We start from the raw sequence: 18,084 nt of genomic DNA on the forward strand, positions 1-18,084 counted from the left end.
CTACTTCTGCATTAAAACGAGCAGTCTGTGATCGCGGAACACGAGATCGGCACGTCGTCGGTCCGTCCGGTCGTTATTGCCGGTGAAGGAATCCTGACGGCGCTGCCGCATCTTTCTTCTGGCAGATCCTCGCGTGGCCTTGAGAGGCATAGTGGAGCCCGTCCCGGAGCACCTTACCTAAAGCTGTCCTCTCACTCGACGTGAAAACGAACTGGACGAGGAGCTGGCCGTGCGATAGTGTGAAATTCTGAGTACGAGTACACTGTGGAGTGTGAAATAAAGATTTGAGCGTGTCAGATTTTCGTGTCTCAAACAGGAACTTTGCTAGGGACATAAGACATTAGAAGAATGTGGTAGCTGCCATGTTGCACGGTGTTAAAACATCGTATTCGGTGGGTTTTCTTTCTCGTAGAGTACTCGGTACGAATATAAGCTGTTTCAAAGCATGAGCAGATGAAGATATCTTGGAAACATGTCTTTTTAGCTGAAATTTGTTGGAATAAAAGGACAGGACTACATATTGTCAGGTAAAGGCTTCCTGTTGTTGATATTTTTAGTGTTGTAATTTGTGTGCTACAGAGATATACCACTTCAGCACTACAACACAATGATGATATAACAAAATTGTGCATTTTTAGTACAATTTACATATTAAATATGAAATGACGACACGTGGACATAGTGTTTACACAGTTTATGCCTTTTACTGTTGCCTGGCTGCAGTGTACAAACTGTAGCACAGTTCATAACATAGTGACTTCTGAAGCTGTGAAGGTAAAGGTAGTAGGTTCGCACCCACCTCCATCCATTCCACTCTCCCTTCCCTCCCCCTCCCCACAACATTTGTTTTCTAAAAGATTCTGGGTCTATCTTAGTCATTCAATAAAAGTGTTACTTCAAAAGTTAAACATATTTATTATATTTGTTGTGGCAAAGGCCAACAAACTCGGTTGTTTCCCTAGCAGCCAGAAATTTTAACATGACTGCCAGTCTATGCCTGAAAGTAAACACAAGTTAACACACTGGAAGTTTTGGCTATCATGAAGCTTTCTGTAAAATATGTGTAACTGTCTCTGGATTTATGGACTGGCTCGTGTTTGTCTCTTGCCAGTGAATGTTATCAGTGATAGTGAGCCACATAGGAAAAATCTCTTCCGTTTGAATGAAATTGTGAAATGAATCTTCATCTTGGAATGTGTGTGATGAAATATGTCATTACAGTGTGTCGGTAGTCAATGCAGCATTGAGAATAAGGACATTATGCACGAACATGTGCCTTAGCTATATTCACTTTAAAACTGAAAATGGGATGAAAATTCAGTTGAGTTAAGAATAACTAATACCAGTACATACCTCAGATAATTGTACGGCATTATGCAGTGTTCCTGTATTAGCAATTCGCTGTTCGATCCGTTGACGTGTCCAGAAGCTCCCTCGCAATTTTTTCTGCTCTTATTCGACAATCACTAACAGTGTTAACACAGCTATTTTACGTGTGTCCATTTTTTGTAAAGAAACTGCACGGTTTGCGAGTCGAGTAAAGCCGACAGTGGCCGCCCGAGAGCTCTGACAGCGCAAATCGCGTTAGCCAGCTCGTCCCTTGTGCCGACTGCACTGTCGCTTTGGTCGTGTGTTCCGTGCGAACCCACATAATGCTAGCTGCCTTTAATTTTCGTTATACTTGCAAATCTAGATTTCAGGTATATGTAGCAATCTTCAGACTCGAAGAAGTTCGTGTCGCCATATGTTCTTACAGGTGTGTGGGCAAAGGGTGTTCTTCTGCCTGTACACCTGTAAGAACATATGGCGACACGAACTTCTTCGAGTCTGAAGATTGCTACATATACCTGAAATCTAGATTTGCAAGTAGAGTAAAAACTAACGGGATTGGAACAGACCACTGTGTGCCTCTCCTTTCTTGCAATCTGCAGTCGCTGTGCACAATGGTTCCTGATGGAAGCAAAGTTGGTTAGCTGCCTTGTCCCTTGTGAGGATGGCTTGAGGAAAAATCTTAGGAGGAATTTAGAATCAAATATCAATTCTTCTGCAATGACACTAGTGATTCAGATGCGGAGGCGTTATTGTTATAAGGGGCAGTCAAATGAAAAAGAAACACACGGAGAAAGTAAGTAATACCCCTCACCCGTGCCCTCGTAGAGAATTGCTGTAACCGTTAATACATTTCTCCCGCTTTGGGACAAGATGGTCAATGCAAAAAAATAAAAAAAAAAAAAAAATATTGTGGTAGCCTGCAGACCCAAGATTGTTTCCAAACATGCACCTCTTCATCCAAAGCAAATCAATGGCCACAAATGTCTTTCTTCAGGTCTCCAAAAGTATCGCAATCACACAGGGAGGGATTGGACTTTCCTGTTGGATGTGTAAGGGCCACCCATTGAAACTTCAGCAAGCCCGTATGTTGCCGTAAACAGCGCTGCAGAAGTTTCTCTGGGAAGCCCTTACACCTGCACTGTGCAGTTCCAGTCTTTCCCTGTGCAGTTTTTATATTTTTGGAGCGGCTTTAGATTTTCTTCAGACGGGGATGTGCACACCGGGTTACAGTTGTGGTTACATAGGCAAAAACAAACATTTTTCCGTGAAGGCATTGACCATTTTGTCTTACAGTGGGATAAATGTATTAACAAACTTCCTGGCAGATTAAAACTATGTGCCAGACCGAGACTCAAACTCGGGACCTTTGCCTTTCGCAGGAAAGTGCTCTACCAACTGAGCTACCCAAGCATGACTCGCGCCTTCTCCTCACAGCTTTACTTCTGCCAGTACCTCGTCTCCTACCTTCCGAACTTTACAGAAGCTCTCGTGCGAACCTTTCTTTCAGGAGTGCTAGTTCTGCAAGGTTTGCAGGAGAGCTTCTGTAAAGTTCGGAAGGTAGGAGATGAGGTACTGGCAGAAGTAAAGCTGTGAGGATGGGGCGTGAGTCGTGCTTGGATAGCTAAGTTGGTAGAGAACTTGCCCGTGAAAGGCAAAGGTCCCGAGTTCGGGTCTCGATCTGGCACACAATCCGCTGCAGAGAGAAAATCTCATTCTGGAGTGTATTAATAGTTATGGTCATTGCTTTTGAAATAATAAACAGATTTCTAGTTTTTTTTCCATCTGTCTCATTTTCATTTTATTGTCCCTTACGTCTAAATTTCATTTATATGCATAAATTCCTGGATTATACTTGAATCAACAGAGGTCAGCCATCACATTACTACCTTAATAATCAATGTGTTAAACCGTAGTGAAGTCAATTTTGCACTGATATCTAAAGTACGGCCTGTTATATGTGGTTCTGTGAACATTTTATGACTCTGATGATGGTTTTCAATTTGTCAGAGAGAAAGTTGAATTTCACGTACATCTTATATACCTCGATCATCATGGCAACGTACTTGTTTTATCCTGTGTGTATGTTCAGTTTATTTTTGAGGATATAGTATTGCTGTGAGGATGGTTGTCACAACCAAAACTGGTAGAAAATGAAGAATAAATTGTGCAACTGATGACAATTCTTCGAACTCTCATTTTCATTTTTGAGAAGTGCATTGTGTTACTTGGTGAAATCGATGTGCAGGCATTGAGATTAAAGTCGTTTAAGTGGGAAAGTGAAGGGCTCCAGTCTGGAAGATATGATTTTGAGGCACAGACATGAGGGTAATGCAAATGAAATATGACTGTAAATTTTAGTGTTTCTAGTATTTTACTATACCCCTTCTTTCTTTTTGAACAGATTGTGCAATGCTGAGAAGACAAAACTGGCGATACTATTTGTGTGACTGCAGCTGAAAAATTTGCATGAGTAGTAGTAAAAATTTTCGGAGGTGGTGGTACAGACTCATAGGAGTAAAACATCCCGTACAAAATGTGTCCAGTTGCTCTAGATTGCAGACAGAGGGCTCTCAGAATGTTACCCAGATGTACAGGGTGAGTCCCAAGGTTTTCATCCAGTTTCTGGAGGATATTCCTCAGGTTATTTGATACAAAAAATGTAAATAAAATAATGGGATCAGATCCATAATTAAGGAGCTATAGTAATTGCAAAACTCAGAAAAATGGCAAAAAAACTTTTACTGTAGGATTTCATTATCAAAAATGCACATAATAATTAAAAAATTTTGTAGCTGTCTCTTGCATTCAGTGTAGATTTAAAGCAAGTGTTCAAAATTTTCTCCCTGCATTTGAAGGCAAAGATGTGCACGGGAGTGAACAGCGCGAGTAGCATTTAGTAATTTCAGACGCTCATTCCTTACTGATGTTGAGCCATCGAAAATGTGTCGTATCAATTCTTCTCGTGTTTCCACCTTAACTTTGAACACGACGTCTTTCATCCACCCCCAGATGAACTAATCTAGGGGGTGTTAAATCTGGGGGTCTGGCAGGCAAGTCGATAAGGCCCCCGTGACCTATCCGTCGGCGTGGCAATTGGTGATTAAGATAAGCCCTTACCATTCAATGGAAGTGTTCAGGTCCCCCGTCATGTCGGACGTGGGTGCGGCGTCTTGCTTCCAGAGGGACGTCTTCGAGAAGCTGCAGTAAGTCTTCTTGTAAAAAGTTACAGTACATCTGACCATTTCAGTTTCTCAGGAGAATAAGCGGCCCCAGTAACTGGTCACACACAACACCACACCAGACACTGCCACTGAACCTGCGTTGAACTTGAGATACTACCGTGACACGGGAATTTTCGTCTGCCCAGACATGCATGTTGTTGATGCCATCTCTTGTCAAGGTTGCCTCATCACCGAACACTGTGAAGCGATACAGCTGCAGATTTCCATTTAACCCCTTACAGAAGTGCAAATGGTTGGCGCAATCATGTGGCTGTAAATGGTGAACTTCCTCCATATGAAAAGGATACAGACCATTCTCATGAAGAATCCTGCATACTTTAGATTGTGAAATGTTCAATCTGGTGGCTAGGCATCTTGTGTATGAAAGAAGACTGCGCTCTATTGAATTAAAAATGTTTACCTCTGCTTGAATATCACGATGTCTTTCAGAATGAATACGAATACTAGGAAGAGTACCAGTTTCTAGCAATGTTCGATATGTTTCACTAAATGTTCTGGCACTCGGAATCCTCCGATTAGGATACCGACTGTAATATTCGAGAACAGCTTTCACTTTACCGCCACAAAAGCCCAAAATGTACACCATCTCTCCATACTCCTGCACTGAAAACTTGTATGGCATTGCGAAGTGCACTGTACACAGGGCACTGAAAACTTGTATGGCATTGCGAAGTGCACTGTACACAGGAGACAATGACAGTAAGCAGTGATTGCAATATCAGCAGCTCGGTTGTTATGCTAACGTAACACTTGCTGCATTTGTCTGCCTAAGACTGATTGTGTGTCCTGTGAACACAAGTGTAGCGCTTCATACACCGTGGCATGATTCGTGACTCTGTTGTAGCTCCTTAATTATGGATCTGATCACGTTACTGTATTTACATTTTTTGTTCCAAATAACCTAAGGAATTACCACCAGCAACTGGGGGGAAAGCCTCGTGATTCACACTGATATGTCACTGCCAAGTAATATAGCCAGTGAAACTTTAATTGTAAATAGAAAGAACTGCTACAGTGCAGAAGGTAGCTCAAAGACATATGCAATGACATGAACAGAAATGAGGCTTTAATCGAAAGGCAATAATTACACTGAAGCCGAGACAATTTGCGGTGGTCACCACAGACAGCAGTGTGTGCTCTAAAACATGCTCCTGTGCTGGCCACAACATTGGTAATGCGTTTTTGTGGTAGCGTGATCTATTTGTCCTCCAGTGCTGTTGACAACTGGTCGATCGTGCGTGTGGATGGTGCCGCAATGTGTCTGCCCGATGCATCCCACCATTCCTTTCACTGAATATCCTCCACCTCCACTGTTCCGTGTGGTCATGGATTGTCATCCATATAAATGAAGTCTGATGCATCCCCAGAATTGCTGCACGTGGAGTAGTAGTGCAGTGTCTCAGTTAGTTTGGAGGTCAATACGACCGTGCGACATCGTCTCTCCCCACACCGTAACACCTGGGCCACCAAAACAATCACATTCAACAGTGTTTTTTCACACCTCGTTACATAAGGGTACATCCGGCATTGTCATTTTGGTGGTCCAGATGTTACGGTGTGGGGAGGTGTAATATTGCATGGGTGTACTGACCTCCAAACCTTTGAACGTAATAGTCACTGTTAAAGATTATTTTGACCTGCACAAAGAGAGAACAGGCTGGAGTTGATATGTTGGGGAGCAGTGTGCCTGCTGCAATCCAGAAAAGATTGGACAGTGTGTGACATGGTAATCAGTTGACAAGGGGACCTTACAGGCTGGACCTCTTTGATTTTTTTTCTCATACCTAACAATTCTGGAAAAAACCTCTTCAATTCTCTACATTGTGTTGTTTCAGCTTGATACACTGTTCCCAACTATGTCTGATAGCTTCGATACCCTGTTTATAATGAGAACCTTAGAGCTCTACCAACTGGCAGTCAACCACAGATTCCACCTCTTCAATTTTGACAGGTCTTTTAGCAAGCAATTTCTTCAAGTTTGGAAACGTAAAATAATTAGAGGGGGCTGAATCTTGACAAATAGGGTACACGAAGAAGCAATTCGAACTTTAACTCACTGATTTGAGCCATGTTTAAATTACCAAAAGTGCAAGTATTTGTGTGATTTATTCAGTCAAATGCTGCAGTAAATTTGTACTGACTGCTTTTCGTTTTTGAAGATAATGGGTGAAAATCGTTCTGTGCGCTTTTCGAAAAATTTACGCTGTGACCGTGCATGTATATCGAACTGGACCGTGCATGTATATCGAACTGACTTTGCTTTTCTCTGCAGCAGAGTCTCCCCATTTAATCCGCTGTCATGACTATCTCTTCAATTCAGGTGCGAAGTGGTGGACCCGTGTTTCATCCAGGGTTACGAATTGATGTGAAGACTTGGCTTTATTGCAGCAAAAACATGACCACACCTCAAATGAACACAGCCACGGTGCTGTTTTTGTTCTGTTACTAGTAAACGTGCCAATCATCTTGCACAGAGACCTCACCCGTCGAGATTTTCAATTGGTATGTGCTGCATAGCAGTTTCTAAAATGACTGGGATATCTGCTAGCTCTCACTTCGTCAGTGGTCAACTGATACAGTTCTGTGGGTTTTCTTCACAATTTTGGCATCGTCACCTCCTTCGGTCGACCATTTTGATTTTCATCAAGGCAGCTTGTGCAGCCTAACTTACACTTAACTACCCAATATTTTACTGTTGTAAACGAAGGAGCATACTTTCCCTGAGTAGAATCTAGCTCAGTTTTGGTATTAGTTGGACTAAGAGATTTGAGATGAAGGTATTGTATCACATAATGAAGATCAATTTCACTCATGTTTACAAATTCGCTGAGAGCATTCATTATTGGTGGGTGCCAAGCAGTTACAAGACAATGTTGTATCGTCAGACTTGGAGCTTGTACTTTATAAGGTGTGTATTTGTTGGTTCATAAGTATGTACAGTTTTTCCATAAGTTTAGTAAACTCGGCAGGTACACGTGTATTCGCCTTCACTATTTACAAGTCTGCCAAGAGTGGGGTAACTTTTCGATTCTATGACTATAGAGATCTGTGGTTCTGAAAGGAAGAACTTGTCCGTCGAGCTGCGTTCGGAGCGTATTTTCACCCGGAAAGGAAGTTCCTTCAAGGTTGTTCGACAGGTAGCAGAAAAGGTAAAAATTTGAGTGCACGAGATCAGGTGAATAAGGCGGGTGCAGAATGACTTTCCAACTGAATTTGTGCACAACGTTTTTTGTCAGTCTAGCAGAATGTGTCTAGGCATTACTGTGGAGTACCCTTCGTGCAGTCTTCCTGGTCGTCGTCCTCAGATTGCATCTGCAAGACGTCGGAGCTATTGACCGTAAATGTCAGTAGTGACGGTTACACCGCAGGGAAACAATTTGTCGCTGTTCTACAGATGCGTAACGTTATTTTATGTGAATGTGCACACGTCTTTGTATGGGGCGTTGCTTTGTTTATGCCATTTTTTCGTCACCAGTAACGATACAGGTCAGTCAGTGTTACTCACGAGCAGATTGATGACAAGCAAGCAGAGTTGCACGTATGGCCACTGTCTGAATTTTGAGTGTAGGCTTAGTTTGTGTGGAGTTCATAATTTTGGAACCTTCCCCATTGCACCAGATCTAAAATACTTACAACTAAAAATGATATATATTTGTACTTTTGGTTAGAAACTACACCATTTTCACTATGAACATAGATAATACAAATCCATTATACTGCACTTGTCATAGAAGCATGTCCGTCTCCCTCCAATACTGACAAAGAAGTGGCGGGCAAGCCAACATGTGCCCAGACGTTGCAGACATTTCTGCATTCTAGATTTTTTGGTCCGCGCGCGTGCTCACACACACACACACACACACACACACACACACACACACACACACTACAGCATTGACCATCTTCAGCAAGTCCATTATTTATTATAAAAGAAAAATTCATAATTAAATACATTTTCTAGCAGCATTTGAAATTACATTAACTCTTTACTGTGGGCATCATACTTTTCGCATGAGATAAACTTTATCTCTGACGGTTGATTGCATTACAACTCACATGGATCATGGTGGAATAATATATTTATAAAAAATCTTCATCAAACTGTGAGTCGCTAATGTCAAAACTATTCTCCTTAAAATTCCCCCCCCCCCCCCCTCTCTCTCTCTCTCTCTCTCTCTCTCGCCCCCCCCCCCTCTCCCCTTATTATGAAATGGAAAAAAATTACATAAATCAATAATACTGTGCAATCTCTAGAAATGAAAAAGTATTTTCTTTTCTGTAGGGTGTTTACAAAATGCTAACAAATTTTAACACGAGGTGAATATTGTCATTTCCCCATGATTAGTAATTAAAAATAAAAATATTATTTTTATTGAAAAATTATTAAATATTTGTCAATGAACATTAATATTTGTTAATAAGCATGGAATTTAAAATGTTGCTACTAGTGGCCAAAAGGCTGCTACTGATCTCAAAGTCCTTCAAGTATGAGGGAAAGGCCAGTCTGTAAGATCCCCTCATGAATAAAACAAAACTTCCAGCTTGATGAAAAAGGGTAATTTAGTAGTTACATGCTTGGAATCAGTACTACTGGTAATATGTATTCATAAACAGAGAAATTGACTCGATATCATTTCGGAAGTATCAGGATAGCGAAGGGAAAAGACTCGAACTCCATCTGCTGCGGGACACAGTTCTAATGTGGTAGAAAGTTTCAGTATCATAGTCATATTATTGTACATTATTTTTGCCGTTCATATATTGTACACAACATTCTCCCAAAATAGCGATCAAACGAGACGTAACAGAGAAATTGGTGTGCCTGTCGACAGCTCCCGGCGAACCTCTGCGACCGCACGGCAGCGCCACCTCCGCGGAACCCGTACTCGATCCCCGAGCGCACGTCGGCAATCGTGCACCACCACCCGGCGGGGTCGCTGCCGGTGGCCCGGACGGACGTGCAGGGGCAGTCGGAGCGGTGGCGCGCCGCCTTCCTCATTTACCGTCCCATGGACCTCAAGACGATGGAGCACAAGGCCAGCGAGGGCAAGTACCGCCTGCTCGAGGAGTTTCGTGCCGACGCCATGACCATCGTGCACAACGTCGTCATCTACCACGGGGGTGAGTAGCCGGCAGTCGCCGCTGCACCGGTGCCTGAAAGTAGACTGTAAGTGTGGAATCGGAGCCCGGAGATGTCGGTTATTGTTCGAATGCTCGGTTTGAAGAGAGTTTATTTTTGAGCACCAAAGCAACCATTTTCAGTACAAAATTAAGTTTCAGACATTGTGGGCCGTCTTTGAAACGTGAGACGGGTGCTATAGTTCTCTCCAGAAGGCAAAATGACTGAAACCAGTAATTTATTCATGTACATCTACATTTACATTTATACCCCACAAGCCATGTAGCGGTGTGTGGCGGAGGGTCTCTGTGTGCCATTGTCATTTCCTCCAGTTCCTGTTCCAGTCTAAAAAGATTTGCAGGAAGGACCTATCTGTATCTGCGTGAGCTCAAATTTACCTTTGTGGTCTTTTCGTAAGGTATACAGAGGATTTAGATATTAATATATGGGTTTTCGGCGTTTATTACATTCAACTTAAAGCTATAAATAATACATCGTATGAAAGAGCAAATCAGACAGTATTGTTTCTGTTGTGCGCAAAGAGAAGAGTATGGGACAACAAAGAGTGACTAAAGAACGTTCGAATGGGTGAGAGTCTCCCACTCGCAGGCTAGGCTTGTCTCAAATTTGCAGTTCCCGTGATGTCAGTGCGGAGAATTTTAAGGAGATGCTTACAACTACGTGCTTACTGTTTACTGTTGCTACAAGCTCTGACTACATGCTGGCTTTGCAAAAGAGATGTTGCTGCACGACATTGAAGATATCCAGCATCGTGTTAAGTGATGAATCGATATTTCATCTAAGTGGTAATGAGAACACCCGTAAGTGTACTTCTGGGGGTCAGCAAATCACCACAAGATGGTTCAGCTGCAACGAGACTTAATGAAATTCAATGTGAAACTTCCTGGCAGATTAAAACTGTGTGCTGGACTGAGACTCGAACTCGGGACCTTTGCCTTTCACGAGGAATTGCTCTAACTACTGAGCTACCCGAGCACGACTCGCACCCCGTCCTCACAGCTTTACTTCTGCCAGTACCTCGTCTCCTACCTTCCAAACTTTACAGAAGCTCTTCTGCGAACCTTGCAGAACTAGCACTGCTGAAAGAAAGGATATGGCGGAAACACAGTTTTAATCGGCCAGGAAGTTTCGTATCAGTGCACACTCTGCTGCAGAGTGAAAATCTCATTCTGAAATTCAATGTGTGTTCCAAAATCAACTGTTCACCTATACTACTACTGGTCTGAAATGGTTGTTCCATTTCATACCATTTTCAACATCACACCTAGATATGTGATAATTGTAACTGTGCCAAGCAGGACATTACTAATACTCTATTAAAACATTATAGAGTTGCTTTTCCTAGTCATTTGCATTAACTAAAATTTTTCTACACATAGAGCAATTCACCATTCATTGCTCAATATAGAAATTCTGTTCAGGTAATCCTGTATCCTCACGTGCTCAATGACAGAACTTTCCTATACACTACACCGTGATCAGAAAATAGGTGTGGATTGGTCCTCACTCCATCTGTCAGATCATTTAAGTGCACAGAGAACAAGAACGGTCCTATCGTACTGCCCTGAGGCACTCGTAATGATCCCCTTATCTACAAAAGTCAGTGTACAAAGTATGACACGTGCGTATGTGGACGAAGTCACAGGCATAAAGCTGGGAATAAAAACTTCGCAGTTAAGATGGAAATAAATTTTCGTATTACATTCACAATACTGTTGTTAGGACAATGTTCGACCACCTGAAGAATGGCGAAGTTGTCGGCACACGGGACGAGTCGGTTACCGTCAATGTGGCTTTTGTAAGAGCTTTGTGACATCACTTCCTGCTGCTTCTCTCTGAGGAGCAATTTTGTCACGTGAAACACGAAATAAGTTGTGTGATATATCAACAACGTGCCACGTAAAGCAGAACCAGTAAGAAACAAGAACGCACAATCGCAAGCAGGAAGGAAGACTCGGAACTGTATTTGTCACGTTCAGTAGAAGCCCGTACTAGGCAGGTTTCTTGTCATATGTTACACACTATGATTATACGCTGTTTCTAAATGCCAGCACATGACTATCTCGAGAACGAATGGTTGTCAGTACAATTTGGTGTAATAAAATGATGAGAAACATCGTATTGGTACGTTATAGTTAACTATAACCACATTTCACTGGTTAAAGCCTTGAGAATATTGTAACAAAAAGTAAGTGGCAGTTGGAAGCTGAGGTCCGCCACAGTGTAGGTGGTTGAGGCACCACCATCCGGAACCGATCGTGGCTTCACTTCCTGCTGTATTCAAATTTTTTTTCCCCACTTTCGCATTTTCTAAAAGGTAGTTAGAGTTTTCCATGAAATTAATACAAATAATTTCTGTAATATTTCATGTTATGTAAATGTAAGTGTGCTCTCTATCAGAAGTGAGTTTGTTTGATTCCATGCACTTTTATAAACTGATGTGCTTCCCGAGTGGACACGTATATTTCATTTTTGTCTCATTACACATTCACGGATGCGGAAGTTTTTATATGTGTATTCTGCAGACAGAACAACACGACTAGCACACAGTGGAGAAAGAAAATGTGTGTTTTAATAGAACTGATATAGCAATTTTACATCTCCACACTTGTAAACTGTACGGTTCGCTAGTTAAAGAAAGCTGAAAACTGTCACCAGAGAGCATCGATAGCACGGTCGTGTTAACCGCCTCGTGGTGCGTGCCGAGGGTACTGCATCTCGCGAAGTGGGATACGCGCACACTGGCATTAGCTGCCCCGTCCCGTGTGCTGACAGCTTAAATCTACGTGGTTACTCTGCAATTCACACATAAGTGCCTGGCAGAGGCTTCATCAAACCATTTTCAAACTACTTCTTTACCATTCCACTCTCAAATGGCACGTGGGAAAAAGGAACACCTAAATCCTTCCGTTCGAGCTCTGATTTCTCATATTTTATGATGATGATCATTTCTCCCTACATAGGTGGGTGTCAGAAAAATATTTTCGCATTCGGAAAATAAAGTTGGCGATTGAAATTTCATAAATAGATCTCGCTGCAAAGAAAACCACCTTTGTTTCAGTAACTGCAACCCCATCTCGCGTATCGTATCAGTGACACTCTCACCCCTATTGCGTGATAGCACGAAACGAGCGCCCCTTCTTCCCCTTCTTTGCACTTTTTCAATGTCCCCCGTCGATCCTACCTGCTAAGGATCCCATACCGCGCACCAATATTCCAGCAGAGGACAGACAAGTGTAATGTTAGGCTGTCTCTTTAGTGGGTTTGTAGCATCTTCTAAGTCTTCTGCCAACAAAGTGCAGTCTCTGTTTTGCCTTCCGCAAAATATTATCTATGTGGTCTTTCCAATTTAAGTTGCTCGTAATTGTAATTCCTAGGTATTTAGTCGAATTGACAGCCCTTAGATTTGTGTGATTTATCGTATACCCAAAATTTATCAGATTTCTTTTAGTACCTTGCACTTTTCTTTGTTTGGTGCCAATTGCCACTTTTCGCACCTGACAGAAACTCTCCCTAGATAATTTTGTAATTGGAATTGATCATCTGCAGATGTCTCTGTAATTTACTGACTAGTAAAATCGTCAAACAGTGTAAGGGGGCCGTTCAGATTACCACCTAGATCATTTATGTAAATCAGAAACAGCAGAGGGCCTACGACACTACCTTGCAAAACGCTGGATGTCACTTCAGTTCTGCTCGACGATTTACCACCTATCACTACAAACTGTGACCTCTTTGAGAGGAAATCACGAATCCAGTCACACGACTGAGACGATACTCCACATGCGCACAATTTGATTGGTAGTCGCTTGTTAGGAACGATATCAAAAGCCTTCTGGAAACCTAGGAATGTGGAATCGATCTGAGATCCCTTGTCGACAGCACTCATTACTTAATGGGAATAAAGAGCTAGCTGTGTTGCACAAGATAGATATTTTGTGATTCCATGTCGGTTGTGTACCAATAAGTCATTTTCTTCAAGGTGATTCGTAATGTTGGAGCACAGTATATGCTCCAAAATCCTACTGCAAATTGAGGTCAGTGATTTTGTTGTTGTTGTTGTTGTTGTTGTTGTTGTTGTGGTCTTCAGTCCTGAGACTGGTTTGATGGAGCTCTCCATGCTACTCATCCTGTGCAAGCTTCTTCATCTTCCAGTACTTACTGCAACCTACATCTTTCTGAATCTGCTTAGTGTATTCATCTCTTGGTCTCCTCCTACGATTTTTACCCTCCACGCTGCCCTCCAATGCTAAATTTGCGATCCCTTGATGCCTCAAAGCATGTCCTACCAACCGATCCTTTCTTCTAGTCAAGTTGTGCCACAAACTCCTCTTCTCCCCAATTCTATTCAATACCTCCTCATTAGTTATGTGACCTACCCATCTGATCTTCAGCATTCTTCTGTAGCACCACATTTTGAAAGCTTCTATTCTCTTCTTGTATAAAGTATTTATTGTCCATGTTTCACTTCCATACATGGCTACACTCCGTACAAATACTTTCAGAAATGACTTCTTGACAGTTAAATCTGTACTCGATGTTAACAAATTTCTGTTCTTCAGAAATGCTTTAATTACCATTGCCAGTCTACTTTTATATCCTCTCTACTTCGACCATCATCAGTTATTTTGCTCCCCAAATAGCAAAACTCCTTCACTACTTTAAGTGTCTCATTTCCTAAACTAATACCCTCAGCATCACCTGACTTGATTAGACTACATTCCATTATCCTCGTTTTGCATTTGTTGATATTCATCTTATATCCTCCTTTAAAGACACTATCCATTCCGTTCAACTGCTCTTCCAAGTCCAGGTCAGTGATATGGTGTGACCTGCGCTACTTTCCAGTCTTTAGGCACAGGTTTCTCATGGAGTGAGAGGTCGTATACGATTGCTAAGAAAGGTGTTACTGTGTCTGCACACCGTCCGTAAAGTAAATGTCAGTTGTAAAATGGGACAAAGAAACGGCCCGAAAGTCGGAAACGTTTCGTTCCGACCGACGGTGCCGGGAGGTCGCTGACTCGGTAACGACTGAACGGAGCTGTGCTTTCTCTTCCAGTGCACAGCAGCCTGGCAGACATGGCGCGGCAGATGCTGCGGGACTGCGTCTACGACCTGACGGAGATCCGGCAGTGCCGCGACTGCTACCGGGTCTCCAACGAGAAGAAGGACAAGCACTGGTTCTGCGAGCCCTGCCGTCCGCCCCACCAGCTTGTCTACGCCAAGCAGAAGGGCTTTCCGTACTGGCCGGCTAAGGTACTGCACTGTCGGGAGGGCGGAGCTGCTGCTGGAGCTCCAGTTGGCAGCTTTAGCTCTTCTCGTGTACAAATTGGGTAGTGGGTGGGCGTCTGTAACATTCCTTCTGTCGTTAAAATTATTTAATCGGACAGACAACAATCTACTCGCCAAGCGGTGGCAGAATACACACGTAAGACTGTCGCGATTGGCAAGCTTTTGGAGCCCGTGCTTCTTCCTTCGGGCAGAAGGGTTGAAGGGGAAGGAAGGAGGGTGAAGGAAAGAACTGTAGAGGTCTGTGTAAAGGGGTAGTTTTTGGGAAAGTCACCCAGAACCACAGGTCAGGGGACACTTACCATACAGGATGAGAAGTAAAGTCCGATTGTTGGGGCTGCGTCGGACGATATTTGAGAACCTGAGAGCTTAATGGTGGAAGACAGGGTAATATGCGAGACGGAGATTACTGTATAAACATCGTGCACGAGGTAATAAGAGTGAAAAGCTAAGTGCACTGTACGTAATAGAGGTGGGAGGGAGGTGGTGAAAAATAGATGGTAAAGACAATGAAAGATGTAGAAATGTAAAAAGGACAGAAGCAAAGAGCAGTTACAGTGATGAAAAGCTGAGAAGGAAGAAACTTATGTAAATTAAGGCCGTGTGGTTGGCGAGAATTAAGGACACGTTGTAGTGCTAGTCTGTTGCAGAGCGTGCTCTAAAACTTGATTCGGCGCCTGTTTCATCACGCGTGCCGTCTGGATTCTTCCCTCGGACACCAGTTTATCAAAACTTAGTAGGTGGGGACTAGCAATACAGCACGTCCTCCATTCTCACTATCCACCTGGCCTTAATTTACGTCAGTTTCTTCCGTCTCGGCTTTTCGTCACTGTAACTACTCTTTGCTTCAGTCCTTTTTAGTTTTCTACATCTTTCATTGTCTTTAGTGTCTCCCCCCCCCCCATCCACCCCCACCCCCACCACCTCTAATACGTACAGTGCACTTAGCTTTTCACTCTTATTACCTAGTTCATGATATTTATGCAATAATATCTGACTTGCATATTACCCTGTCTTCCACCTTTAAGCTCTCAGGTTCTCATATATCGTCAGACGCAGTCCCAACAATCGGACTTTACTTCTCATTCTGTACGGGAAGTCTCCCCTGACCCGCAGTTCTGGGTGACTTTCCCAAAAACTACCCCTTTTCGTAGACCTCTCCAGTTCTTTTCCTTCACCCTTCTTCCTTCCCCTTCAACTCTTCTGCCTGGAGGAGAAGCCACTGGTTCCAAAAGCTTGCCAATCACAACAGTATTATGTGTGTATCCTGCCGTTGCTCTGTGAGTAGATTGTTTTTTTTTATCGAGCCAATTAAATAATTCCTTCTGTTGTGATTCACTTAGTATATACAGTATATTTCAAAGGTTCAAAGGTAGTAAATGTTAGGTTGGTGTGTAAGCTCGTAGTGTTTTTGTTTTGCGTGTTGGTATTATGGTGGCAGTGGGTTTATATATTGATTGTAATTTTTTATTTGTTGCTCACTGTTGCCAGTTGAGTTCACATATTTTGCCATTCGGAGGTAACGAGTAGAGGTGTGAATGCTAGAAAATGGAGTGCCTTGTGCAGAAATCGGAACTTTTGTGGCATGTTCTTCTGCTTGGGTTCGATAGCGGGGTGGAGGCAGCTGAGGCAGCACAAAAACATTTGTGCTGTGTGTGGAGATAATGCCAGTGGACAGAGCACAGCAAGAAAATGGTTTCCTTATTTCCAGGAGGATCGTTTGACATTAGTGACTCCCCACATTCACTTAGCGGTTTCATAAAGATTGTTTAAAAAGTATTAATCCACAATGATCCACGACAGTGTACTTGAGAAATGGTAGATGTGATGAGCTGTTCCAGCATCGTGTGACATTTGGATGCTGTGGGGAAGGTTCAAAAATTGGTTCAGCACGGTGTAAGCCAAAAATCAGTGGGTGCTTCTTTGCTTGCTCGTCATTGACGCGTTAGCATTGCTGGCCATTCCTATGATTTATTGTTACTGGTGACGAGAAAAGGTGTGTTTATGCTAACTTGGGGTAAAGAAAGGACTGTGTGCATCCACAGAAAATATTGTTCCACATCTGGTGCAACCGGGGGTGGGGGGGGCAGATACTACAAATTGCTTCCCCGAGATGTAACTGTCACTGCTGACACTTATTGTTGACAACTGAGACGTCTTGCAGACTTGGTCCGAGAACGGTGAGCAGGAAGACTGTGTGGAGTGATATTAGTCCACGATAACACCTTCACACATTCTGATAGACTGACTAAAAACACTATACAGGGGTTGGGTTGGGAAGTCATTCTGTATTGACCTCATTCGTGTGATCGTCTGCCCTCAGACAGTTATCTTTACCACTCTCTGTTGAACAACCTCGAAGGAACTTCCTTTCCAAGTGAAAATATACTTCAAACGTGGATTGACTAGTTGATCATCTCAAAACGGAGTGATTTCGACATTCGCAGAATCAAAAAATTACTCGAGCAATGGCTGTCTGTTTTAAATATTGACAGAGAATATATTATTGGAAACTGAAGTCTCTGTTATACATCTTTTGTGTTTATTAAGCTTTTTGAAAAACATTACAAAATTATGCACCAACCTAACATTTTTAGTGGTATAGACCAAGTAGAAAACATTCCACATGACAGTCTAATTTTTATTGTTTACAGACATACAGTTTTTAGAATGTATCCTAAACAAATGTGCGCAGAAAGTGTTAAGCAAAGACATTTAATAATTTCAAAGTTGTTTTTCATAAATTCCACATCAGACATCAGTGCACTTCCAAATTATCTTGACAACACTTAAAAAAAAGGTAGCCTGGCTTTTAAGGGAAAATGTGACGTACTTAATTATGTACATAGACATACCATCCATCCTGGGAGTTGAGAATCTGAAAAATTTTTGCATGTTACTGACATTGATACTCGCGAGTTATTGGTCCCTGGAGTGTTTTAATTTTAAGTTTGTAGTTGGATAACAAATAATTAAAGAATTTTTTGTGTGATATAATTACATATTAATCCTGTTCAGATTGTTTCTTGCAAATTTGATGGTTTTAGATCATAGTGAAATACTCTATGAGTGAGTTTTCAA

General features: G+C 42.3%; 1 protein-coding gene across 4 annotated transcripts in view; it reads left to right on the forward strand.

Annotated features, from left to right (window-relative positions):
• Positions 1-18,084, forward strand: part of LOC126294984 (zinc finger MYND domain-containing protein 11-like) — a 212,027-nt gene that overhangs the window by 131,361 nt on the left and 62,582 nt on the right. For all 4 annotated transcript variants that reach the window (XM_049987219.1, XM_049987217.1, XM_049987218.1 and 1 more), the window contains 2 exons: positions 9,407-9,695; positions 14,774-14,970. In XM_049987219.1, the coding sequence (XP_049843176.1) occupies positions 9,407-9,695; positions 14,774-14,970 (486 nt within the window). The remainder of the gene's footprint in view (positions 1-9,406; positions 9,696-14,773; positions 14,971-18,084) is intronic.

The sequence above is a fragment of the Schistocerca gregaria genome, chromosome 11 (assembly GCF_023897955.1).
Source record: "Schistocerca gregaria isolate iqSchGreg1 chromosome 11, iqSchGreg1.2, whole genome shotgun sequence".
Lineage (NCBI taxonomy): Eukaryota > Metazoa > Arthropoda > Insecta > Orthoptera > Acrididae > Schistocerca > Schistocerca gregaria.